Consider the following 27,282-nt stretch of genomic DNA (forward strand, 5'->3'; position numbering starts at 1 on the left):
CCTGCTAGAACAGTAAGACCACAGGAATTTTTTATATTAAAATACTATTGGAAGAGAAATACTTTACTTTGTCAAGTTTTCACTTGGTAATGGAAAAAAATGATCCTTTTTTTAAAAATAAAGGAACTCCTTTTTCATAGAATTTATGCATTATCTCTTATTTCAGCAAGAAAATAAGGAAGTGGCAGTTGAAGTATAACATTAACACAAAGCAATGAAAATGGATGGTGACAGAAAAAAAATGTGAGGTAGAGCAGTGACATAGGCAACCCTTCAAGTAATATCACTGTATCTTGAAGTTATTTGACTGTTGGAAGAACTATACAGTCCCAATGAAGTATGTTTCAAGACTATACTGAATTTCTGTTGCCAGTCAAGTATGTGACTTCCCATTGCGTCAGAAAGTCCGTGATCGTGCCTTCAGTTGCAAGTGAATGCTGACCGAAGTAATTCTTGTGCATTTTGATGCTGCAGAAAGCAATCTGTAGATGTAGGGTCATATAGTTGCCTTCAGATCTTTTCAGGAAGGGCTTCTGTAACCTGGAAGAATCCTTTTCTTCCAATCTGCAAAAAGGTCAAAAATAGATCCTTGTCTCCTTTACGGATTACATGAAATTCAAGCAATAACATTCACCTTTCAAGATAATCCAGTGTACATTTGAATATTTTCAAGTTCCTTTTCCCAAGTCCTTGTCTCTTGGCATCTCATGATGGATCAATGATAAACTGCTGTTGCAGCCTCTTGATTTATGAATTTATTAATCAAGAATTTCTTACTCTTAGCCATGTTCAGGCATCACCTCTCTAAGTCAGGTTGCTTTTTTTACCCTCGTATCAAATGGGAAAGCACAAAAGAAAGAAACATACCGCTTGGTAAAGTTTTCTTCCTGGGACATTCCTCTGTGGAAGAAGGTTATGTATATATGCAATAGGAAAGCATCAGTAGGAATCTGTATGGAAGCTGTTGCAGAATCACATGGGGTGTGTATTTAAAGTTTAATAATGCAGCTACTCTAAATTCTTATGATGACATCTTAACTTCCTAACTTAGTCACATGGTGTAAAGCCACATCCAAGCTGCAGTAGGATTAAGAGTACAGCAACTGCTTTCAGGACACATTTATACTGTTAATTAGGTCTGGCATTTGGGAATGACTTAGGCTGGACAGCAGAGACTGGATGATGAACAGTCTGTGGAAGTTCTGCTTAGGTCAATTAAGGAAGTTTTTCTGTTCATCCTCAACTTTCCTCAGTCCACAGAGAATTTCTAATTTGTGGGCCTTCTAGTGGTAGAAATCTACTTCTTTCATCTTCAAAAGCAGATAGTACATCCCAGAAGTAAAACATGCAGACTGAGATAGGATACAGAGAGCTACAGCAACTGTCCCTTCGCCTTGACCAATTCCAAGTGTTGTATATCGAGTGTAAAATAGAAAAAGTATAAAATTAACAATTCCTGAATATCTATTTCAGCCTTTTTTCCCTTTGAGATAAGCTGTTAATCCTCCCATTTCTATGGCTCACTTTAAGCTTCAGAAAACAGAAAAATTTGAAGGTCTAGTCTTGTAAAATAGCATATGGTTAGAAGATTTCTGCTAGAGCTGGAGGAGGACATAAGATCACAGGTGTGCAAAGCTTGTCTTCAACTGAACTCCAAACAAGTACAGGCAATTTATATTCATGATTTAGAGGCATCTTCTCTAGCTCAGTAGTGCACAGGGAGAGGACATTAAAACTGAGGATTAAGTGCAGTGAAAAGATCAGTACTCTCATATCCTCGTGTGCTCCATGAGCACACTAAACTAAGAGCACACATTCATTAGGAAGTTCCTACTTCCACTTTAGATACTTTCTCTCTTGTTCGTTCTTTCTCTTCAGTGAGAACCACTGTGTCCCTGAGGAAAATAAATAATCTATTTTTTTCTTTTTTTTACTTTTTTTCTTTTTTTCTTTTTTTTTTCTTTTATTTTTTCAGTTCATTAGTGGAGTATTCTATAGCAATGCAGAAGAGAGATAGGGTACATTCAACAATTCTGTTCAAAGCTGAAGAAAAAAAGAATTGTAAGCTTCTGAGGCTGTTAAGATTTTCTTATACATTAGTTTGTCTCAAGCATTTTTCTTTCTGTCCTTTAGGGTAAAAAAACAGCTCCCATATTCAGTATTAGATTTCACTACAGTAAATGAGACCTCTTTACCTTAATCTTCTGTAATTAGCCTTAAATTGCTTCCTCCCTCCCCTTATCTCTGAAGCCAATCATTGCCATAAAACGAATCAAATAATTAGAATAGCCACTTTGCTAAGTGCTTATACGCAGTAAAACCCTGAGCAGGCTTTTAACCTACATTTCGTTGCACTTACAGGCCCATGTTCATTCTGCACTTCAGATGCAAGATACATGCTGGTGGATTTATCGAGACTCAGCTCATCTGATTAAACTGAAATTGCTTAGGAAAAGTAGGGAGATGCAGAGAACTTCACTGTGATAAAGGAAAGAGCTTGCACAGACAAGAAGTAACTGACTCTTCCTTTATCAGTGAGTTACAGTAATACAAGATGGGAACAGGCCACAGGACCACCCCATAGTCCATGGGACAGCACACTTTGCAAGCTGTATGATCACAACTGACAGGCAAGTCTCTGGAGGAGAGATGTTTGCCGAGAGACTAGATTATTCAATAAATTCAAGTCAATAAAGCTACACATAGTGTTAGGAGGGTAATTTTCAGCAGACTTGAGCCCACCACCTCCCACCTTAATGCAGTTAGAGGCCAATGCCTAAGAACTTGGAAACAGGGAAAACACAGTCCTCAGAACACACAGCTTTGTCTTGTCATTAGAAAGAAACTGGGACAGAACAGAAGGAGCATTACATAAATATTTCCCTCACTTATGTCCATCAAAGTTAACAGTAGTCATATGATGATCATAGAATCATCAAGGTTGGAAAACGCCACTAACATCACCTAGCCCATCACCACCATGCCCACTAGCCAATGTCCTTCAGTGTCACATTGACCCTTGCACACCTCCAGAGACAGTAATCCCACCATCTTCCTGGGCAGCTTGTTGCATTGCTTCATCCTTCTTTCAGACAAGAAAATTTTCTTAATACCCAACCTGAATGTCCCCCAGCACAACATAAGGCCATTCCGTCTTGTCCTATTGCTCTCACTCAGGAGAAGAGGCCAACCCCCACCTCATCACAACCTTCTTTCAGGATGTCATAGAGAGTGATAAGGTCTCTTTGAGCCTTCTCCAGGGACTGAACTAACTTTATTCCAATACTTTTGGAACCTCTTCCTTAAAATATTTCCCAACACACCAGATTATGCTAGTTGTTGCCTTTGTATTGAACTCTTAGTTCTTTAAAGAATTGGTATCTGCAAGGATTCAGCCTGATTTGCACGTAGCAAAGAAGCTACTACACTGCATATAGTAGAAGTCAGTGCCATCTAGCGACATCTCTTTTTTGTCACCTTCAAACACTCTCAAGCCTAAACTGAATGTGTAAGGACTTGAATAGATGCATAACTGTCAGTTTAGGACTGTGCCTTCCTTCTTTGGTAAATAGTTATTTTATATTTAAATATATTAATAGTTGTATTCATGTTTACTTTTATTCTTATATTTAAGTTCCAGTTATTTTACATTTACTTGAAGTGCTTTATATACAGCAAAATCTTTACAACATTTTTAAAACAGAACACTGTGTTTTAGTGTCTCAAACTCAGGGACAGATTTTTGTTTATTTGTAAGCTAGGATGTAAGTTACCATTTAAGATCTTAAAAGAATATATAACAAACAAATAGAACCAATAGAGGAGAATCTCAATCCCTCTGAAGGGCTTCCCTACCCCCTGGCAGATTAACGCTCCCTCCCAACTTGCTGTCATCTGCAAACTTACTGAGGTTACACTCAATCCCCTTGTCAAGATCATTAATAAAAATGTTAAATAGAAGTGGCCTCAGTGCCAAGCGCTGAGGGACACCACTCGTGACTAGCTGCCAACTGGATTTAACTCCACTGACCAAAACTCTGGTGTTTTACCCAGCTGAGCATACATCCATCCAAACTGTGGGCAGCCAGCTTTTCCACAAGGATGTTGTGGGGGCAGTGTCAAAGGCTTTACTGAAGTCCGGGTAGACCACAACGAGAGCCTTACCTTCATCCACTAAGCAGGTCACCCTGTCACAGAACGAAATCAGGTTTATCAAAAAGGATCTACCATTCATAAACCCATGCTGACTGGGCCTGATCCCCTGGCTGACCTTTAGTTAATCCATGATGACTCCTGCAATTATCTGTTCTATAATCTTCCCCGGCACTGAGGTGAGACTGATATGTCTGTAGCTACCAGGATCATCTTGCCAGCCCGTTTTGAAGATGGGTGTCATATCTGCCAGATTCTAGTCCACCAGAACATTTCCAGGTAGCCAGGATGGCTGAAGGATGATAGAGAGTGGCTTGACAACAACATCCCCAGCTCCCACATCACTCTAGGGTACAACCCATCAGGTCCCATGGACTTGTGAGCATCCAGCTTTCAAAGCAGGCCCAAAACCATCTCATCGTGGATTATGCAGGGCCTATTCTTCTCCCCATCCCTTTATATAATACTTGCAGATGGCAGCTCCTATCTTAAGTTCAAACATTTTCACAAAGTTACCAACAAGAAACTGTGAGTTTAGAAAGCTAATATCAAAATGTCATAGAGAACAGTCAAAGGTTTGACTTTTTGTTAAACTAAGTAAGGAAGAAAAGACTCCGTCCAAACCAGTTGCCAGTCTTCCTTTCACCTTGCTTGGAATGACCTCATAACATTCTCACTTTTTGAGGAAGTCAAGGAAGCTCCTCAAAATTGTTATAAAATCATAGAATCTCCAAGGCTGGAAAAGACTTTGAGATCATGTAGTCTGACTATCCGCCTACCACCAGTATTTCCCACTAACCCATGTCCCTCAGTACCATATCTATACATTCCTCGAACACATTCAGGGATGGTGACTCCACCATCTCCCTGGGCAGCCCATTCCAGTGCCTGACCACTCTCTCAGAGAAGCAGTATTTCCTAATGTCCAACAATATAAACAATGTAATGAGGGATCTGATCACATGCACCAGTTATCCAAAGCACAATTGACCCCTCCCTCTCCCCCCACCAAAAAAAAAAATAAATTTTTTTTTTTACAAGAGTCAAAGGACATTAGAAATGCTTTAGGGTTTTGTAATAAGACGACGATATTGACCACAGCAACAAAACCCCTCCCCATTTCCCAAGGTCCTTCCTTGTGCTCATCAAATCAGGAGGAACAAACATGAAATTTTAACTCTATTTACCTATTTTTGAGTGATTGTTCTCTCTCTCATTGTTTCGCTCTCTCATTAAAATTTCGGTTTTATAATGAGGATACAAAGATTACGTATTAACTACTACTATAGCACAAGTTCCTGGCATAAACTTTGAGCAACTCAACATTAGCACAAGCAGAAATTACAGCGCTCAGAACACATCCCTTTAATGATCAGTTTTACTGTCTATGCTGGCTATGGACTCCACCACTAGGTGTCTTCACAACTCAGAATTACAACGTGCAGTTCGAGTATTTTGTCTTCAGTGGAAGTTTGGTGAGTGGGTGGATAGTTAGACTCCAGCAATTTTCTTTCTTAACTGTTTTCCAGTTATGCTGGTTTACAGTATTTGTAAGACCATATCCTTACAAACATCTCTATGATACTCCCAATCTTATGAACTGTGCTAGGCTCTTCTAACAGTTAAATTTTGGAAAGCTATTCCATTATTTTCTCCAAAATATCACTTAGATTTTTGCTAAAGTATAACATACCCCTCTACTCTGCTCCCATGAAACCCCAGCTGGAGTACTGTGCCTAGTTCTGACACCCCCAACACAAGAAAGACACGGAGCTGTTGGAGTGGGTGCAGAGGAGGATCGTGAGGAAGATCAGAGGACTGGAGCACCTCCCCTACAAGGACAGGCTGAGAGAGCTGGGGCTCTTTAGCCTGGAGAAACGACAGCTCCAAGGAGACCTTACAGCGGCCTTCCAGCACCTGATGGGAGCCTACAGGAAAGCTGGGGAGAGACTATTTTTTTAAGTGCATGTAGCAACAGTACAAGGGGAAATTACTTTAAACTTGAAGAGGGTAGATTTAGACTAGATATTAGGAAGAAATTCTTTGCTGTGAGGGTGGTGAGATGCTGGAACAGGTTGCCCAGTGGGGCTGTGAACGCTCCCTCCCTGGAGGCATTTAAGGACAGGCTGGATGGGGCTTTGAGCAGCCTGTTCTAGTGGGAGGGAGGGCTGGAATGAAGTGATCTCAAAGGTCAGTTCCAAACCAAATCATTCTATGATAAACACATTTTAAGATAGAATTTCATAACTGCATTTTTTTTCTTTCCTGGTTTCTATCTGTAACTGTTGTATTTGCATTATAAGCAAAAGTGATCGCTGCTCTGCACAAAATTCCTGTTTAACTCTAGTTTGCTTCTAATTTTATGAAGAATCTCTCCATCTGTTAGGATTTTTGAGGAGCAGATATTTTAGAAACATTCAGAGAGCAAAAAAAAAAAAAAATAATAATAATATGTACTTTAAAAGAATAGCCCAAATCCAAATCTAGATTTCTTGTCTCTATGTCACAAGAAGGCTAAGATTTGGAATTGAGCAGACTACTGTGAATTAATGAAAATTGCGACAGATCTTTATCTAACAGCCTGCAAACAGCTGATTTGTTTGGCTTCCTAATTTTAATCTTCTATGTAACTAAGGTTGATTATAATAATACATAAAAACTAAACAATTTAAAAATACTATTTTGCATTCTTTTCTTGGCGCACTGCTGCTTGTAAAATCAAAATCTCAAATGCAGAAGAATCTTACTCAAAACAATGTGCAGCTCTATTGCAAAGTAAAATATGTTTTACTCTGAATTACAGAGCAGTTCTGACATATCACAAAACAATCAAGCAGTTCACATTTCAGCTACAATGAAGCTATGGCATAACCCTCCATGTTTTTGCATAATACTTTGCTTCCCTGCCCCTTTTCTCAGTGTTATCTTAACAGAAGAACTAGAAAAGGAAATCAGTTCAGATATGTCTCCTGTGTGAACCTAACAGGATGCAAGAGGCCATCTGAGCTGCACTTTTCAAACCCACAGGAACCCCTCCTCTACCATGTCCTGAGAACAAAGCCTCCTCCAGTCATGTTGATAAGGTGGATCTTGTTGTGCAGCCTTCTAGTAAGGCTGGCTCAGAGCAACAATCAGGATTCTGGTAAGTTGTGGTTTTATTATTTATTGTATGTTTGAACACTGAAAGGGAGAGAGAAGAAAAAAAAAAACAGAAACCAATTCCTAGTGTACCTTATAAATAACTTATGTCTTATTTTATAACTATGTCTGACACTCCTAAAGTAATTAAATAGGATAATTCTGGCAACAATTGAGAAATATTAGGTACCTGGTCTAGCACCTGAGGACCAAACACATCTTTCTTTGTGGGCTCTGCCCTCAAGCGGGGTGACAGTACTCAAAGCCTCTGCTTGAAATCTAGGATTTCTACCAGCTGCAACCTGGTTTACAGTCAGATTGTCCTTACTGCATAAATACATGCATCTTTCTTCATTTAGCTTATTTCAGTACTAGTTTTCAGCCTGTTTTCAATTTAGAACCCCCAGAGTTTTTAAACAGAGAAGCCCTCCTAGTTCAAAATGATGCAAGCACAATGTGCTCAATCCACCCGTACTATTAATTTTACTGCAGACTTTATTTTGGTTCTTAGAGCTTCCATGCTGTTCTCATCCAGGAGACATAAATGTTGTTATTGAAAGGAAGGTAGTCTTACATTAAGGGTAATAGCTATGGGAGTGGATGTTCTCATCTGCTCTCAGTATATTTCAGGTATTTCAAACAACACATTTATCCAAATAAGACTTGTTACAAGGCATTGCTAAAATAACAAATTCAGTATGGGCTATGTGAAGCTTAGTTGACATGAATGACCAATTCTGCAGATCTATAGCATCAGACAACGTTTTTACGAACAAAATACATCAAAAATACTTACAGGAAAAGTTAAGTGGTTATTCAGAGTACCCTGAAAGGGAGACTCAAATACTTGGCTTAGAATACATGAATCATCAGGTCAATTAGATGCAGATGTTTCTTAATTGGAATGTTATCTGAGCTCAGCCAGGCTACCAAATTTCTTCAGTCATTTGAAAATCAAACGTAAACAGCTTCTGAAGGGAAGTATCCAGCAACAACCTTTTTCATATTCAGCAAAAGTCCTCTCAGCTTGTAAGAGATAACTACTACTTCTGCTCACTTCATTATGACGGCCTGAGCTATCAGGTTCTCACAGACACCTTCCTCCATTGTCCATCTCATTATTATGTGTGCGAACCCCAAGACTCATCTGCCAGGTTCCTAGATAATGTTTTTAAAACTAATTTTATTGCACTTCTTACTGCATGAATCCTGCTTACATAGAATCTATTTCACCAGGTTATTCTTTGACCTACACCAAAATTATGTGGGAGACTGAGAGCAATACTGTTTCCTTCTACAATCTTACATTACTATATAGTATCGGAATCATTTTTACAAAAGCATTACAGGCAGAAGTCTTTGAACACTAGTCTCTACAGAATCTTGATATTTTTTTTTTTAATGTATTTACATTTTAGACAAGTTTTCCAAGCTTGTTCAACTTTTTTTTTTTTTAAAGATGAAAGCTGAAGGCAAGTTATTTAAGCTTTGCTTGCTGCCAATCTATCTAAACTTTCCTAAACTCCTAACAAAAGTTGACGCTGACAGATTTTGTATACCAAGTTAATGGCAAACAAATCTTTGCTAAATTAGAGAAGAGGTAAACACAAGTTTTTTGATAAGTTTACATATGGACCTTCTCTTCTCTACAGCCCCAGTAATTTCAGCTCAGTCAAACCCTGGCTCTTTTGAAACATGACAACATTGGCTATTCCCATCCAGTTGCACTGGCAGTGGTTGTTGATGTCTGGAACATATAAAGTTGATGCAGTATTTCATACTGATCAAAACAAACCAAAACCTAGCAAGGCTTCCACCACCCTGAGAAGCCTAGCCAGTCTCTGCACACAAATTCACTGGTCCTAAAACATCACCTTTGCTGTTAGCCCTCCCTGCAGGACAGCTGGCACATTCTAACATTTCAGCTATACTGAAATTTGCCATCTTTAAGTTTCAGTCATTGAAACATAAAGACATATTCTCTGCTCTTACATCACATAACAACTTTCATCAAGGAACTGTTTTAGATAAATAAATAAAGATGCAGTTCTGACAGCTGCCTTGGCACACAGGTCAGCTTCACAAATGTTATCACCACTAAGAAAAGGAAACATTCACAAAATTGAGCAGCTTTTTATTGTTTGCAAAGCAAATATAAAAAGTAAATGGCTGTATTTAGAACATGGGGAAAAATAAGCAAAAAGGGCCAAAACTAAGTTTCTATTAGCTAAATGACAAATTAATTCATTTTAAATATATCACAGGTTTTTTTTCTTGTTGTTGTGTTTTTTTATTGTTAATTCCTACATATGGCATACTATGTCATCTCTTGGTCCTCTTTAAAATGGCGAAGAAGAAAACAAGATTTCAATTAGTAATTCTTAATTTACTGGAATTCTTTCAAATTCTTAGATGAGGTGTGAATGACATCTTTTAGAAACGAAAGATTAGAAAGCTCAATTTTTAGCTGTTGTTTTTCTCCGGTGAGTTGAGTTACATAAATAGAAAGGTGTCTTCATTATCCCTGTTGGTTTCGCTTAATAAATAATACCATGACTACTATGTCATCCCCTTGACCATAAGAATAATAGAAAAAAAGTGTTTTTTTATAAAATTACATTATTGTCACACATCTTTCATTATTATATAAGTTTAGAGTGCACATTATCATGGTTGTTCACTACACAGAAAGTTTTCCTTACCTGTAAAATTAGTTCTAGGCACAGTTGAGCTTGGCTTGCCACAGTCTATCCAGAAGCGCAGTGAAGCGATCCAAAAAAAAATTTGCTGTTATTCAATCTGAACCTTTCTAAGTTCTGTAAGCTTGAAAATGATCTATAGAACTTTCATATTACAGATTCTTTTACCCTCTTAAAAACCACCCATTCAAATATTCATCATGAACTCCCACGTATATAAAACACTGAGAATTTCAGACATGATATCAAACCTTCTAATTGGTTTCAGCTCATAACAGTATTCCAGAAAGAACAATTCAATTTCTTTTGGAAATCACATGCAGTCTTTAATGGGAAGATTACAACTCCCTGAGATTGACTTCTCATACCCCATAGCAAGATAAAAAAAATAAATAAATAATCACATTGTCAGGGGAAGAGTATTCAGAGCCACATCTACTCTCATTTACTGAGATTTATTGAGTGTTTCTTTCTAATAGCAACCAATAAATAGAAAACAAAAGGTTATCTGCTAATTAAATGTTGATTCTCCCTTCTCCCCCACTGCCTGTTAAAGACATCCCTTACAGTCTAAGAAATGTTTTTATATTATTTTTTAAATCCGAGATCTTCACTGAGACCTATTCATTTTCAGTGGTCCTTAGAGCTATACCTAGGAAAGATATTTTAAAGTCTCCATTAAATATCTTACTCTGTATAGAGAGTCCCAAGAATTTTGGTTTTAGACAATTTTTTCCCCCACTGCTTTTTATCTACTTAAAGGTTTTTTTGTTTGTTTGTTTTTAATTACAAATGGGATGACTCGTGAGAGAGGAAAAGCTAACAGGATATTTTAGGGCACATTCATTATGAATTCCCACAGTTAATTGTTGATGGTGGATTATAAAAAAACTCTTTTGCTATCCTAATTTTTATCGAGCTTCAGAACAATTCCAACTAGGAGTTTTCTAAAGGCTGAATGAGTGTCCTCTTTTCTTTTTAAAGATTCTTTTCTAGAAGGTCCTCAAATTTATGGCTTACAATATATGTAAAGTACTAGGTTTGTTTCTAGTAAAAGTTTATAAACAAAACCAAATAGCTCAAATATCAATCATTAACAAGTCACAGAAGTACCAAAAAAAAAAAAAAAAAAAAAAAATTGCAGTTATTTTTATACTCCAATCATTGCTTTGCAACTGAAAGGAAGGAAAAAAAAAAGAAAAAAAGCAATCTAAAGCCCAATCATCTCACCCTTCTAAGAGGAGCCCTTTTATAGGACAGCCTACAAACTCTTATGTGCACTAAAAAGTAACCAGTAGCTTGGTTAACAAGTTCAAAAGATTCCTCTTTGACTAACAGAAAAAAAAAGAAAAAAAATTTACTCAATGAAGTAATAGTGTTTACCTACTATTCACAGGCTGCTTCTAAGGGATTCACAAACATAAACTATGACAACTATATCAATTTACAGTAAGCTAAGCCTCTTGTCATAAGAATACAACTACACTGCTCTCAGTCCACTCTCTTTCCATCCCTCTCTCTACTTCATGTTTTGTCCTTCTAAGGAGGAGGGGAGATGAGGCTTTATTTGCTAGGGTTAATTGGCAGCAGGTTGCCAAACATTTTCACCTGCAGCAGCAGCAGCTGGAAATGAAGACTAAAAAATGTTTTACACAGGTCAGTTTGTGAAAAAAGACAGAAAATTGGATTCAGACCCAGTAGTGGCTGGGAATATTCCTCTGGAAATACAATTTTAACAAATCTGATTATGTTGTAATTACAGTAGTATGAAGAATGCTCACCATCAGATGACGAAGGAACACAGTTTTGGCACATGTTGGCATAGGTATTTGGGGAAGAAAAAAAAAGAAAGAGGAAACGTTAATCAAGCTAACCCAGCTGAGAAACTGACTAGCATATGTCATTTGAACTCTTGAAAACGTACCAAATCAGCAAAAGTAATGTGAAGTTCAATTGCAGTGGAAGATTTTTTTAAAGTCTCATTGTCATGAAGGAAATCCTTTGACAGCAGTGGACTTAGCTCCTTACAACTTAACTGGCGGCAGTGCAAGAGATCATAAGGAGGGAAATTTCTTCTGATATCAATGCAAGAAAATGCATAAGTGATTCCAGTCCCCAGTTAAAGCCAGAAGGTAACTTCAGCCTTTCTGCACAGACAGTAGAACCCTGTTCTCTCTGAGAGGGTCTGCTGCTGAATGTTACTCTACGTTAAGCTGACCAGTGCAAGACAATCATTTTTTCAGAACAAGAAGTAACACTGATAAGACATTTTTGCTTCCAAGATCCCATACCACTAATCTTCATCTGATGTTGACAGGATTAAGTACATGGCTGTTGTTACTCAGTCTTTGCATTACTTATCACTTTGCCATAGAAGTTTAGTATTTTGCACTTGTCTTCTTGAACTATCATCTGTCTTTCTACAAAACACCTAATTTATCAAGATCATACATAAGTCAAAACCTGTCCCTTAGTGCTTATATAATTTCTGCCAGCTTTCTAATGTGTATAAATTTAATAGATACCTTCTTTTTCTACAACTGAGTCATTGGTTAAAATCAAAAACTGGACTCAGAACAATTCAATAACCTCTGATACGAATATCCTTTCATTTTTACTTTGTTCTGGTCTAATTATTTAGAGTTTTGCAAGTATTGTATGTGCAACTGTAGCATGTTATCAAAACATATCTAGGCAACAGTTGTCAAAGGCAGCCTCAAAAAATACCACAGAAGTCAAAATATATCAGAGAGAGAGAGAGAGAGAGAGAGAGAGAGAGGGCTGCTTGACTCTTCATGATGTCTGTTACTTGGTCACAGGGGGAAATCAGACAAGTTTACTGTCATTTGTTGCTGATGAATTCATCCAGACTGTTACGTTCTCTTTATCTTCATGAGACTGACAGACAGTTTGGTTATTTGTTTTTTCTATACCCATCAACTGGAAGATAAAGACATACTTAGGATTTCTTTCTCTGGACTTGCAAGCAATCACTCTTCATTACATAAGCACTGTACTATAAGGCAGGGTAGGGAAGTAGGAAGCTCTTGGTATCACATACTTTTTATTACTTAGCCAAAGAAATCAAGCACCATAGGAAACAAAAATCTTTATTGATGTCAGGACATCAATGATAAGACCCAAAGTAAAATTGATATATTGGAGCTTGAACACTGAGTTTAGCAGAACTTTACAAAACTGAAGAAACAGAGATAAGATATACATAATTATTTTCATTATTCCAGTTATGACAAATCAATACCAAACAGAAGTCTTTACTTCTGTGAATTATTAATGATTGTGAAGTAAACAATAATCTGAAATAAATCTAAAAGTAACAGAAAATGTCTGTGACAAAGATGACATAGGAAAATATTCTATGCAAATTTTATGTATTTTCTGTCTAAACTACAGATCCAGATTTGATTGAGAGATTAACTGATACTCGTATCAGAGGGAGAAAGTCAATTTTAACAAAACTCCTAAAAATGAAGGAAGCTGCAGTCTTGATTTATCTGCTGTTAGTGTCCATATAGAGATAAGTCCTGAAAGTAGACAGAGAAAGCCTAGCAAAAATCAGAGAGAAAAGAAACTGTGATTAGTGGCTTTACGAATATATAATCAATCAACACAAATCATGATTTTTTCCTCATGTTTTTCTTCTCTTCTTGGATTTGGTGCCAGTCATAGTCTAGCTGAAACTAAAGTTCAAAGAAACTCTGAGAGCAAAATTTGTGTTGGTAACCACTTGGTTATGCACTGTCTAGTTTGTTACTGCGAGGAAAGGCCAGTCACACTGTTGTTCAAGACAGAGGTGGAAGGATGAGTGCTGCTGAATGATACCGAAGCATGACCTGAGTCCAATATTTTCACTCCGGAGATTTTCCTCATTGCCAGAATGATAGTGAGACCAGTAGGACTCTAAAAGTTGGAGTTCATTAAAAAATGTGGACAACGGACTGAGGGAGATGGTTCTCCCCATCTGCTTTGCCATGGTGAGGCTACATCTGGATTACTGCATCCAGTTCTGGACTCGTCATTTAAGACAGACAGGGATCTTCCTGAGAGAGTCCAGTGAAAGGCCATAAAGAGTATTAGGGGCCTGGAGCATCTCCCTTAAGAAGAAAGGCTGAGAGACTATCCAACCTGGAGAAGACTGAAAGGGATCTCATCACAGCTGATAAGTATCTGAAGGGCAGGAGTCAACTGGATGTGGCCAGTCTCTTTCAGCAGTGCCCAGTGGCAGGACTAGGGCAATGGGCACGAAATGGAACACAGGAAGTTCCATACATACATGAGGAAGAACTTCTTTACTGTGAGGGTGTTGGAGCCCTGACACAGGCTGCCCAGAGAGGTTGTCTGGTCTCTTTCTCTGGAGATATACAAAACCCACCTGGACACTTTCCTGTGCAACCTGCTGTAGGCATCTGCTTTAGCAGAAGGGGTTAGAACCAATGATCTCCAGAGGTCTTTCCAACTCCTAGAAGTCCGTGATTTTATGATTTTGTTATTGTTTAAAGTGAGTCCCATTGAGTCTCAAAAAGATCACTATTAAACAAGTGTATTCCATTTACAGGAAAATCCATTCATGATGGATGATGGCTTCTCCCAGCATGTTTTTCTGGTAGCATAGTAACAGTCCAAAATCAGCTGTGTGGGTAATTACCACCTTCATGCTTCAGTCCTGTCTCTTGGTAATGGGGAAAGAGAAGAAGAGAAAAATAAAAGGAGGATCTGGAGTTGAAAAGCAAAGACTAAATGGCCTTTAGTGAATTATTCAATAATTAAAAATTATCATCTGGAATGAAGAAAGACCATGAGAGGACAGGCTTGTTATATGCTGTATGACTAAACAGAATGCCAATAGGCATGTATTCATAGTCGGTGAGGCAACACAACAGTAAAGAAAACAAAGCAGTTCAAGCCTCTTGTTGAGAATGATCTTGCAATAGGGAGTCATAGAATTGTAGAATGGCTTGGCTTGGATGATCTAGTTTCAGCCCCCCTGTGAATTGCCACCTGCTAGATCAGAGAAAGTATAATTTTGTACCCAAGAAGTTCAAGAACAGAAAAGATCTCTGTGCTTTAAGTACCCTCAAGGAGTAAAGGACAAGTGATACTTTCATATTAACTTAGCCAGTTGTGAAGTCTGAACCACATCTGCCCTTCTCAACATTGCTCTGCTGGTAGAAAGAAGTCTGCACATCTGTAATGTCCAGCTAAGACAGTTATAAAACTGTTCTGCTGCCACATCTTCTCATGATAAGTTAATGGACTTGTAACCATTGTTACATTTTGCAACAGGAAAAGTCACAGCAGAAATAGAAAAAACAGAATTTATGGCTATAATCTGCTGTAAGGCAAAGTATTTTCCCAGATTCCACGATACAGATTTCATTTGAAGGAAGAAGAACAGAGATTCTTGAGTATTAGAAGGGCATATTCACAAATATCATACTATAAATAAATGGTGAAATAGACCTCAGTGTACATGCTCTATTAATGTATTTATATGAGTACCAAGGAGTTCTGAAACATAGAACCACTCTGTCAGCAGTGGAAGACAAACACTTCATTTCCCCCTCCCACAAATCACTGCAGCTTTCGTTTGTTGAATTTAGTTTCCTCTTCCATCACTAGTTTGAAGGTGAGGTTTGTTGACACTTCAGTGTGTGGAGCAGAGAACACAACTGCAGTGCAAAATGTCTGGTTGCAGTTTCATTTCCCTGTCTTATTTTTCTCTTTCAGAAAAGTCTGCAAACATCACCACACCTTCAGCAAAACGTAAGTTCTGATTTCTTATTTCCTCTTTAACAGAAACAAAACAACCAGTACTGCTATGAGTTTCAGTCTTAAATTAAAGCTAGACCCCTAAAATGATCATCTTCCTAATGATGCCATGGGCATAATCCATAACAACATTCATTTCTAGACTCTAGATTTACATATAAATCAATCAGAAAGCTTTTTAGTTCTTTTTGAATACTGTGCAAATACTACAGAAAAAGAAGAGGAAAAAAGACCTTAATCTTAGAATGCATTGGATGTTTATAGCTATGCTTTAATTCTGACCCTTTGTTTGTTTCTGTCGGCCTTGTGCTATTTATCATTCCTCAGCAACACTTTTCCACGCAGTTTTCATTCGAGTATCTTCATACTTGCTAATATGTCCCTGGAGATGGTTATCTCATGACATGCTGTACCAAGCTAAAGAATGTTTTAATTACATTAGGAAGCCAGTTGCATCAGAAAGAACAAATGCTAAAATCTCCAGTCAAATATTACTCTATGCTAATGCATGTTAATGCAGTTTTAGATGCCTCTACTAAGTCAAAAGAACATGGAAAAAACAAGACATTGCACATTATTTATGCTTCAGTACCCGTGGGTCTGTGCTGTCCATTCATCTTCATATGCGTGTTTTGGAGTCTAAGGAGGTACTATGGTGAGCAGTTTTAACATACAATATTTTCTTACTGTGTATCTGATTCCATAGCTTAAAGTTTCACTGAAGGTTTAATGAAAATCTGCTAATAATTATCCCAATTAATTGTCCTTGTCAAGTGTGCTGGTTAAAATAATGAATCTTCAAAAAGTTCTACTTATTTCATGGTGTTTTTTTTTTTCCTTCCAGAGAGACAAGTGTGAAAGTAAAAAGCAAATAAAATATACAGATTTTATAACCGTTGGAATTTTTTCTCTCTCTCTTTTTTTTTTTTTTTTTTTTTTTTTTTTTTAAATTTGGTTGGTTGGTTGTTTTTTTGTAGTTTCTTTTTTGAATGATCAAGTTATAAATGAGTAAGGCTGTTAGCCACATAAATGCTGTCAAATTCTATTCAGTTGCATTTTATATTCCCACTTTTCCCTCTGAGCTATCAAATAGTTACCATATTAATCTCTCATGTTTTACAGGAACTCTTACACAGGTGCCATGCTCTAAGTCAAGAGGGGATCCTGGAGTCCCCCACATCTTATTAAGTGAAGCAATCAATTATTTGTTTTCTCATGGAATGGCTTAAGGATTTTTCCATACCTTTTCTTGCCATTTCACTGCAAATAAGACAACTAGCCACAAGTACAGCAGGAATTTAACTGCTCCTATTCAGAGAAGCTCTGAGGAACACAGAAACACATTCTATAAGAACATCGTTTTATGCTGATTATCTTTTGGCAGTAAAACAATTCCCAAATATACTGTGGAGATAGATTTTTATTCTTTGAGGGGCACTCAATAAGGCAAGGGCTGCTTTGGTAATCTATACTCCTCTGTGAGCAGAAAGGCATCTTCTCAATGCTGATTGATTGAAACATCTTTTTTTTTTTTTTCTTCCTAGGAAAGCATAAGAGAACTCCATCAACACCACAGAGACAAGAGAGCCGGGTATGCTTAAATTCTGCCAACACTGAAACCTGATAATGTCCAGTATAACCACATGCTGAAAATAAATTTTTGGATAGTGTAAAATGTGGAGTAGGATTGGAGACAGATTTAGTTGTGGTGCCTGGAAAGAATGGCTTCCCTGGCATGAGATATCACCTTGTCTGAGCTGAAGGGAAAGAACTCAGTGTTTTTGCCACAAAGGTTCTTCAAGCATCTGAACTCCTTTTAAAGTGCATTAATTTGTAAAACCATTCCAGTAGGAATTTAGGCATCTAAAGCACCTCTGTTCACCTGGTTCTGACTGCACAAGACAAAAAGTCACCCGCAGGGTCAGGAAAATGATTGAGAAGAAGGGCTTTACTATGTGGCTAGCACAAATTCAGACAATTCTTGTAATAGGTACCGAGAAAATTAGATGAGCAGAAGGGAGAACACAAAAGATGCGACAGGCACTGGCAGCAGTCACTCACAAAAAAGGCTGTGGTAGGGATCAAAAGGCACCAAATGGACTGTAGTGCTCCCGAAAGACAAGGTGGGGGAAAGAAAATTGAGAGCAGCATGTTCTAAGTGGTTGGAAAAAATGGATGGCAAAAGAGGATTTCTTTAAAGAGAGACAGATTTATAGAGGAACTTGCAGATTTGGGAGAAGAGAGATTTATTTGGAGAATAATTTAAAGAAAAGAAAAAAAAAAAGTAATAGGTCAGAGATCTGGAAATAGGAAAATAAGGGCAATCAGAAAGATATTTTGGGGTTTGGAGGGGAAAATGAGGATTTACTAGGCTCAGAAAGAAGAGCTGAATGAGTGTCATAGAAGAGCTTTCAAGAGGATAAATCAGTTTTGCCTTAAGTTGAAATCATGCAAGGAAAGACACGACTGAGTTTGGGAAGGGAAGTGGAGGAAGACTGGAGACACGAGTATGATTTCTAGCTTATTTCAAAGATCAAAAGAAAATCCAATGATCAGTTGAGTCCAATGCACCCATCTTTAAAAGCAGTTTTAAAGGAATACAAGACCAACAGAATCCTACCCACTTCTTATCTAGCAGGAGCACAGGCATAGCCAGACATGCATAGAGCTGTATCCTGTTCTGTCTTTTGCAGGTCAGAAGTCCATCAGCTTTTCCATCCCATGCTGCTGGGACAACTCCAGCTACAGATGAAAGCTCCTCACTTTACTGCTCCATGTGTAGCCCACCTCAGCTCTTGCCTGTCAACAAGATTTATGACAGCGTTCCTCACTGTAATGCTCAGGAGACAGCATCTAACTCACCTCATAATGATCCTTCCATCCCAGCTTCACTTGAAAACCAAGATGTCCTCATATATGCATCACTAAACCATTCTGCTTCTACAAATAAATACCAGAGAAGGAAACTCCCTATAGAAAATGAATTTATAGAATATGCCTCTATTAAGGTAAATAAATAAACATGGCAGACTTCACCAAACAGCCATTTTGTGCGCAGTCTCAGGTTTATCTTCCCTCCAGAATACCTTTCCTTTCTTTCGCAGGAAAACTTTCCTTTTGTTTAGAAGAACCTGTGAATGCTCCCCCACTGCAGACAGGAATTCAAAACACAGCCTGTGTCATGCAGATGGCTGGGTAATTGCACTGGGTATTCGTCTCTTAAATGGCGGAATTAAAGGAAACACAGCCAGCTTTCATGTTCTTCCTTTGCTCAGGATTCTGCTTCCAGCCTGACCTTTTGTTGTGGTTTGAACAGAGGCAAAGGGGAAGAGAAGGGAGGGCTTTCTCAGGTCATAAACTTGTAAAACGAATCCATGAGGAAGATGATAATGAGCCAAATTAATTCCTCCAAAGTAAATACTAAAAATACGCGGGGGAGAAATTTTCTCTGAGGTTCTAAGAACACCCTTACCAAGATCCTCCTTCTCATTCCAGTTTATCTCCTTGCAAAATTCCTTGAACATCATGAAGACATAATCCTCTTATTAACTGAAATCATGTAAATACTTTTGCTTGTTTGCTTCTTGTGGGCAACAGGCAATAAGATGGAAAATAAAAGGTTGTTGTCCTTTTATTAAGAAATAAGAAATATTAAGAAATATTTCGCACAAATAATGTGTGAAAATACATAGAGTGTTCTCTTTTTTTCCTCCTGGTGTGATGATTGATAAGCTAAGTTAATGCATACTGCTTTTGTCCACGATGAGTCTATGGAAATAACAAATGCTGAGCAGTGACTGACCATAGTCAAAATAAAAACATTCTGTTCATGAGTTCTGCGCCAGGCCAAGCTTTCCTCCCATCACTGGCACAAGAACATGATTATGCTTCAAGCTCAGGGAAAGAAGATAAAGAGGAAGTAAGGATCAAAGTGTCATTTGAATTTTGAGGAGAATGCTCATGCAGTTCTTTTGCAGCACTCATTTCATTGTAGTTTGGATATCATGCATCTGCTCCTGCAGCTCAATACTCTGAAAAATTACATTTAGCATTGTCTGCACCAAGAGATTTGCAGAAGCAAACAGAGAGGCTTCAACATGGTTAAAAATTCAGACCACAGTTGAAAAGGAAGAGAGGATCAGTTCTCAGTGTGCATATAATGCACCAGATTCTTTGCAGTTAATGGAAGGAAGTCAAGCTTCGTCATCTCTTACCCTGGCACAGTTCCAGTTAACACCAAAGTTTTTATCAGATACACGTTAACCCTGCTATGTTGATAATGAAGATCATTTGTTATGCTTGTTGCACACTTGTCTTCCACCCATCATGCACTCTACTCTGCCCCAGAACTATGCCCATGTGACTGAGAGCTAGAGGAGGCCAAGCACAGCTGTGAGAAATACTGCACAGCCACCAGCTGCAATGCTAAAAAAAAATCTGAACATGCTGTGTTCCACTCTCAGATCAAGGCCAAACCATGGTTTAAGAAGAGGTCCTCAGAGATCGAGGGTTGGTTTGGAAGATGAGATTTTTGTAGATCAACAGGAAGCACCTCGCCACCTCACTATCAGATGTGCCAGTATAGAAAAGCAAAGCACCGGAGCTTACAGTTGCTTTTTTTTTTTTTTTAAATCAAAACCACTGAAAGTCTATGTCTTTTGAAGTAAAGAAACAAAAGGTGCTGACTGAAACTGCCATTTAAGGTGTGACATCTGCCACTTTAGGCACAAATAATCCCATCAGGTCAACAGTTTTCATAGTCTTTTGAAAGAAATAGAAGAATTGATATTTTTCCCAGTGCAGATAAACTGCTCGGTGGATAGAAGGTCTGTGTACCACAGCTAGTGGGCATGGTGGTGATGGGTTGACAGTTGGACAAGATGATCTCAGCAGTCTTTTCCAACCTTAATGATTCTATGATTCAGTAATTTCATAAAAGGACTTGCATGTTCATCCCAATCACCCAGTGCCCCTCTCAGTAATGTTACACATGAGACATCACACCTAACAGCAGTTGTGTTAAAGCCCAGTGGATGGGCTTTGCACACTGCAGAAAACAAATAGCTGTAACCTGCTTTATGGGGAATGTACACCTGTGCGCCCTCTGTAAGACATGGTCTGATAACCTCCAGTTTTACCAGGTGATTTGCCACTTCTTGATTCTCTTTTGCTATTTTTGTACTGAATACGTTGCATGGGTACAGTCATACAAGAAGCCCAAAGAATACAAAGCTGGGTGTCTGTCAGTTAGACCCACACACCCAAAGGGAAGGAAAAGAGTAAAGTCGGTGGAGCTGAAGGTCTATTACTTACACATAGTAATTACTATGTTGCATCATGATCCAGCAGCATTCTTTTTGTATGGGAGGCAGATGCAGCCGTGGTATCCAGTTCCTACCTCCCAAAGTAACCTGCATAGCACATAAGACCCTTACAAGCCTTGATGGAAGGAGTGGGCTCTTGGGCTGTAAACACATCAAGTCTCCTAGTTTCACTTTCTTTGTTTATACCCTCCACCTCTGAATCTTGCTTGTTTATGAGGCAAAAATAAAGGTAATCATGTGAGGCTTACTAAGTTGTCAGCTCCTGGTCCCTAAAGTCTATCAGATGGGACTGCTCTTGGCAAACCACACACTTTGCCATATTATCAGGTCAAACAACAGCTTGCCAAGCCCCGCTTCTCTAATTATCTGTTTTTGCAATATTTTCACCCACATCACCACAAATATCCCAAGGCCCATTTTGCATCGTAAGGTGAGCAGGCAGTGAGGTGAGTGCAGAAAGAAGAGTTACAGCAATAGTTACATGAAATCTGAAGTTTGCACTTCTGTGAAAAAGGCATCACCTTGCATCACTTGGTTTCCTGCTGTTACCCCCCTAAAAGAGTGTGCAGGCTGGATGTGGCTCAGGGCAGCCTGATCTAGTGGTTGACAACCCTGTCCGTGGCAGGGAGGTTGAAACTAGATGATCATTGTGGTCCTTTTCAAGCCAGGCCATTCTGTGATTCTATGAGTCTATAAATGATAGGAGTCTGCCCAAAGAAAAGTCTGCCCAAACCCAAAGAAACAAGGTGTACAGTGTGTTTGTTCCTTGGTTCTCCTGAGTCACTCCTCTTGGGGCATGCTGAGACTGCACTGCAAGCACTGCTAAGGCCACGTCCTCTGGAAGAAGAGGGGTTGCACAGACTGATGGCAACGTGGGATGTTTTGAGATATAGCACCAAGCTCCACACCGCGACATTGCTGTCAGCTAGGACCTTCCCACCTTCCAGACAAGTGCTAATGTTTCCTGGGTCTCCCTCTATCCCACATCCTTGTCAGGAACAGGGAACACAGACCTAGAGCTGAGCTTTGGCACCAGCCCACACCACCAGCCCATGTGCACAAAAAGGTTGAGGGGAGAGGAAAGTATTTATTTTCATGCCCAGCCTGCTCTCCACCCTGCTCCTTGCAGCAGATTCCCCATTCTGTGATCTCCACAGCTCTGCTTTTGTAGTCCATTTCAGATCAAAAATGCTATCCCAAAGATAGCAGGAACCAGATACAGGAAGAAGTGCTCAGATGGTGCCAGGAATGAGTCAGGAGGAGGTCTTGGAAAGCAGGAGAGGCAGGAGAGGGTGCACAGAATAGGTTTCCCAAGGAAGACCACCAGAGCTTAGAGGACAGCAGAGCTGGCTACAGAGCTTTATATGGAACCAGCCTCATCCCCTCAGTACGGACAGTGATTTGCAAGGTGAACAACCCTTGGTTTTGGGTGAGTTTTAAGCAACAACTACTATTTTCAATGAAAAAAAAAAAAAAAAAAAAAAAAAAAAGCCTAAAGAAAATGCTTAGGAACCAGCTGAACCAAGCCCTCAGGCTGAATATTTCCAACCGCAAGGGTCAGTTGGTAGTGGCATGCCATCAACATCATACATATCCTTTCAGTTTTACATAGGTGATCTTCCCACGCCCTTTTTACATTCCTAACAGCAGCAATTCACTCCCTAGCCTGAACCCTAATTTCAAATTCTTATTCCCTTTCCCGCTTCCCACAAGTACACACATCTCCAGGAATCTCCATGCTATAATGGCATGGAGCTGCATCAGGGGAGGGTCAGGTGGGAGTTAGGGACAGGTTCTTCACCAGAGGGTGGTGGGGCCCTGGAACAGGCTGCCAAGTGGGAATGGCTCAGAGCTGCCACCATTCTGGACACCATTCTCAGACCTTGGGTTTGGATTTTGAGTGGTCACATGTGGAGTCAGGAGTTGGAGACAGCGATCCTTATGGGTCCCTTCCAGCTGAAGATATTCTCTGATTCTATGATTCTATAGTTACTGTAGCAGGATTAAATAAATGGGGAAAAAAAATCAATACTGGAAACATTGTTAAGAGACTTAGCTTCTAACTATTATGAATCTTGTTTTGTGAAACAGAGGACTTCATATTATCACAAACTTGTATAGTTAATTATACATGTTTTGTATGATTGATTTTAGTCTTCATATTGAGAGGTGATTCACTTGGTCACTTGAAATTTGGAGCACAAAATATGTTGGGCATGAAATGTCATCAGCCTCATCTGGGAGTGATCATTTTGCGCCAGTTCTAGAGTAACATTTCTGCCTTAAGTTAGTGATGTGGCAGGTAAATTTGCATCCGAGTGGCTTTTACTTACAGGTAAACCAAATTTTCTTTGCAGATGAGAGCATCCTTTACTTCTTTCTATCTGAAATTGTGGCTTAAAATATCTTCTGTGGACTACTTGCCAACCCCCCACACCCCCCAGTTGGGGTAGCATCCATAGGAAAGCACATCTACTGCATGCATAACATTTCTGCAAGCAGCCAGATGCATTGACATGTATCTAATGATGGAAAGATGGAACTGTGACATATTTCATCAGATCTCAGCATCATTCATTTCAGTATGGCCAGAATCTGTGGAGCTACTTCATCTGATACCTGCCTGTGAGTAAGTGTGTATGTCTTACAGTTAGCTGTTCCTCAAACAGAGCTTAGGAAAATCATAAAACCACTGCTCAGATTTCTGGCTGTAGTCTCAGAGACTGAACAGATCACATTTGTTTTCTGTTCTCTAACCTACACTAGAACAATTTCAGTCTTGGTTTAAAAATATATATATAAAAATAATTTAAAAAGGCATTGTTGACTTTCAGTGTGCACTGGGAAACTCAACTCACCTACTTTTTGGCATGTGTGGATTACAGTAAGGATGGTGAAGCAGAGGTGACACCTGCTAAATCACTCTCTTCCTTTCTAAAGCTGTTTATCAATAAGAAATCTCCCACCTAAACTTCATGTTGCAGATATAACACCATTTTCACAAATTCTGCAGAAAGGCTAAAACTTTATGGAAATATCATTTCCTCTACACTTAATAACATGACATAAAATAAAAAAACAGCTTTTAGCTTTCTTTGTTCATGCCTTAGTCATTGACAGCCGGGGTTTTCTGGAAGAAGTGGTAACTTCAGTAAATCCTCTATTTTCTCAAGAAAATCATGAAGCCTCTGTCACAGTAGGAGAGCAAGAGGAACACTCAACTAATGAGGACTGTGGTTACAGAGGCACTATCAGCACCCCAGCTGGTGACGTCACAGTTGCCTCAAATGGTTGGCTATCATGTTCAGAGGCTGAAAAACCCGGTGATCCACCAAGTTTCCTTTTCTCTGTAGTCTGGCAGCAGACTCTACTAAAACACTGGTCTCACACTGGAAGTATGTGATGGGAAGTAATGTGTGCTTTGATTTTAGACACCCACTTTTCTCGACGAACAAAAAGGTTGAACAGAAACAGCATTCGGTGCCTGTGCAATGCTCTCATCTTCCAGTTTGGTTTCTCTTCTCTCTTGGAAAGACTTCAGAGATGTAAGCCTGTGAAACAGAAACAAATGACAAAACAGTCAAGAAAAACTGCGAAAGTACTCTGGCTGACCTCACATTAAGGAAGAGGGTGCCAGGAAGCAAACTCAGAATAGAAGTGAACAAAAGTAGAGGAAAAACTCTTCCCTGAAATCCTATGGAACTCATGTTTCTTTGCAATAGTTGCCTAGTGATAAAGCCCTTGCTGAAGTGCAGAGTTTCACAGAGATATGCAAGCTGATAAATGCACAGGGAGAGATTTGAACTGTGTCACAGAGGTGCAAGTCTTCTTTTCTGCTCTTCTGATGAGTTCTGCAGCATCTGTTTGTAAGAGAATACTCGGTATCAGAATTAGCACAGCTGCATGTTTCACCAGTACAGAAAGCCCTGGGAACTTTTTCCCTAGTAAAAAAGAGAAGAAATGTAGCTCATTCTTGAAGTAACTTTTGTAACACATAGCCTGACATGTACAAAAATGCACTCATTTCATATATAGGAAATATGAGCATTAACTGCCTGGAAATTAGACAATTTCTGGCTATCAGTTCCAATAATGAAACAAAACTGCCTTCCTGAAAGCCATGTGCACACATTCTTGGCTCTTACACTAAATATGATACATCTATTCTTGAGAAAGTCACTGAGGCCTATGCTTAGGATCTCACATCTCAGTGGCAAGAGGCCCTCTGGTCAGCACTTCAGCTGGAGTCAACTTCAGAAGCACATGAGAATGCTCAGGGCTGGGTGCTTTTTAACACTCCATCTTTACATCTCCATCTGTAAAATTAAGGAAATCACTTATTTATAGAGTAAAAGAAAAGAGAAAAAAAGTGTAGGAAAGAAGACGTGACACAATACTAAAGACACTGCAAGTAATGCTTTCTCTAACTTATTTTTCAAGACCTTTGGTGATGGACATTCCTTTGTCACTCAAGCTCATCTTTTCAGCATCTTATCATGACAACAAATAGAGATTTTTTGTTAACTTAAAGCCATTACTTCTTACTGTATTTCAAGCTGGCGTAGAGAATATTTACTCCTATACTCTCTACAGATGCACATTTGAAGACATTACGTTTCACTCTAAACTAAATGACTCCAGATCTTTCAGCCCATCCTCAGACCCACCAACAATCTTGATTCTGTTCTCTGTGCTCTCAGATTGTTTGATGATGTTCTTCAGGTACAATACCTGAAAACCCAAAGTTGCTACCTTGTAAGATCCTATTTCTCTGGATCTGCAAACATCTCTCAAATAATTCCTTATTTATTGTTTTATCCATGCTAGATAAAAGACTGTGAATTCAAAGATTTGGAAACAGAATTCTTGCTCCAGAAAACAGGTATTACGCTAGCAAGCTTTGACTATAGTATATAAGATCAATTTTAAAGCCATAACATCAGTGGAGGTATGGGTTGTGAAAATCCTTCACGCAGAGAAAAGCCAATTTTCAAAGAATATGCATTTATTTTGGCAGGAGTTATGACAGTCCTGAGCTGCTATGGGCAAGAGGTCTTTGTTCTGGCCATAAAAGGACACATCCTCTCCACTTCCTGGCAGGTGTAGTAAACACCTGTGCCTTGAACACCTGCATACTGACTCTTCATAGACAGATGTCCTGTCCCCAGGGAGGTGCCAGATGCTGCCTTGAAGTGAGCAGGGGAAACCACCTGCCTTTCTACACCTCTGCTGCTAGATGTGCTGATTTTACTGGGAGTGGAGGGCAGGGAGAGCAGAAGACAATACAAATTAACAAGACATGTCAATCTCCTGTTTTTGCTTTATTTCATTACCGTGAAGGGTAAGGTGGAAAGTACCTGGCTTGTAAAGAACACTATTGTCTTTCATTTTCTGCATGGGTGGAAATTTTGGATGAGTGTGTCTAAGCACTTTATTTCCTCTGGGAACCATTCTTACAGCATTAAAAACCCTGGTAATATGAAATGGCTTGCAAAAACAACACCCTGGAGACTGAAACTGGGCTGGATTGCTTTCTGTATATGGTGAATAGGCAGCACTGAGTGTCAGTGGCTGAATGCAGATGAAAGCTCTTCCCGAAAAACAAAAAATAATACTTGAAATCCATTCAGCGTACCACAAGTGTAGACAAAGAACAACTTATTCAGTTCCAGTGAATGGGTAAATAGGAGACCTAAGTGTTAGGCCAACCTGCTCATCTGCAATTGTGAGCCAGATTTTCTCCTATAATACTCAATAGCACCCAAGTTCACCATCCTAGACCAACAGTTGTCACCAGATAGTTACGCGAGGGTAAATTCTCACTAAAAAGGGCAGGAGCGCTGGGGTCGTTTGGCTAGGAGAGAGCAGAGTGCTTGTAGGGCTTCGCCCATTTCCCCCCCGGAGCACACAACATCCTGCCTCTCTTCCGACCATCTTTTCTAATGCCACAAACTGCTGGGTAGAAGACTGGCAGAAGACTAACCACTAGGTGGCAGGAAGCGGCAGGGATTGAGCACCAGCTGCGTCCAGCTGGATCCCCATCTCTCCCAGCCTTGTGCCCGCTGCCAGCCAAGCAGTCCTCATTTGTCTTCCTCAATTCAATCGGTGCAACTCCCACCCAAGCACAGGAGCAACCCCCACTACAGTCAGCAACCCTCAAAATTAATTTCCTCTTTCTC

General features: G+C 39.2%; 1 protein-coding gene and 1 long non-coding RNA gene across 2 annotated transcripts; one reads left to right on the forward strand and one right to left on the reverse strand.

Annotated features, from left to right (window-relative positions):
* Positions 1 to 233: 233 nt before the first annotated feature.
* On the reverse strand, positions 234 to 11,504 carry LOC122177896. Its single transcript, XR_006178192.1, has 3 exons — positions 11,373 to 11,504; positions 9,993 to 10,037; positions 234 to 564 (listed from the first exon to the last, which is right to left on the reverse strand). It is a non-coding gene; the product is annotated as an uncharacterized LOC122177896 (long non-coding RNA).
* On the forward strand, positions 7,123 to 19,339 carry LOC122177895. The gene is made up of 5 exons (XM_042867697.1): positions 7,123 to 7,294; positions 15,738 to 15,773; positions 16,300 to 16,434; positions 17,324 to 17,370; positions 18,473 to 19,339. The coding sequence occupies exons 1-5, from the start codon at positions 7,225 to 7,227 to the stop codon at positions 18,797 to 18,799; spliced, it is 615 nt and encodes a 204-aa protein (XP_042723631.1). The 5' UTR covers positions 7,123 to 7,224; the 3' UTR covers positions 18,800 to 19,339.
* Positions 19,340 to 27,282: the final 7,943 nt, after the last annotated feature.

This window comes from Lagopus leucura, unplaced genomic scaffold (assembly GCF_019238085.1).
Source record: "Lagopus leucura isolate 7727_CA_CO unplaced genomic scaffold, USGS_WTPT01 Super-Scaffold_100001, whole genome shotgun sequence".
In the NCBI taxonomy this organism is placed as follows: Eukaryota; Metazoa; Chordata; class Aves; order Galliformes; family Phasianidae; genus Lagopus; species Lagopus leucura.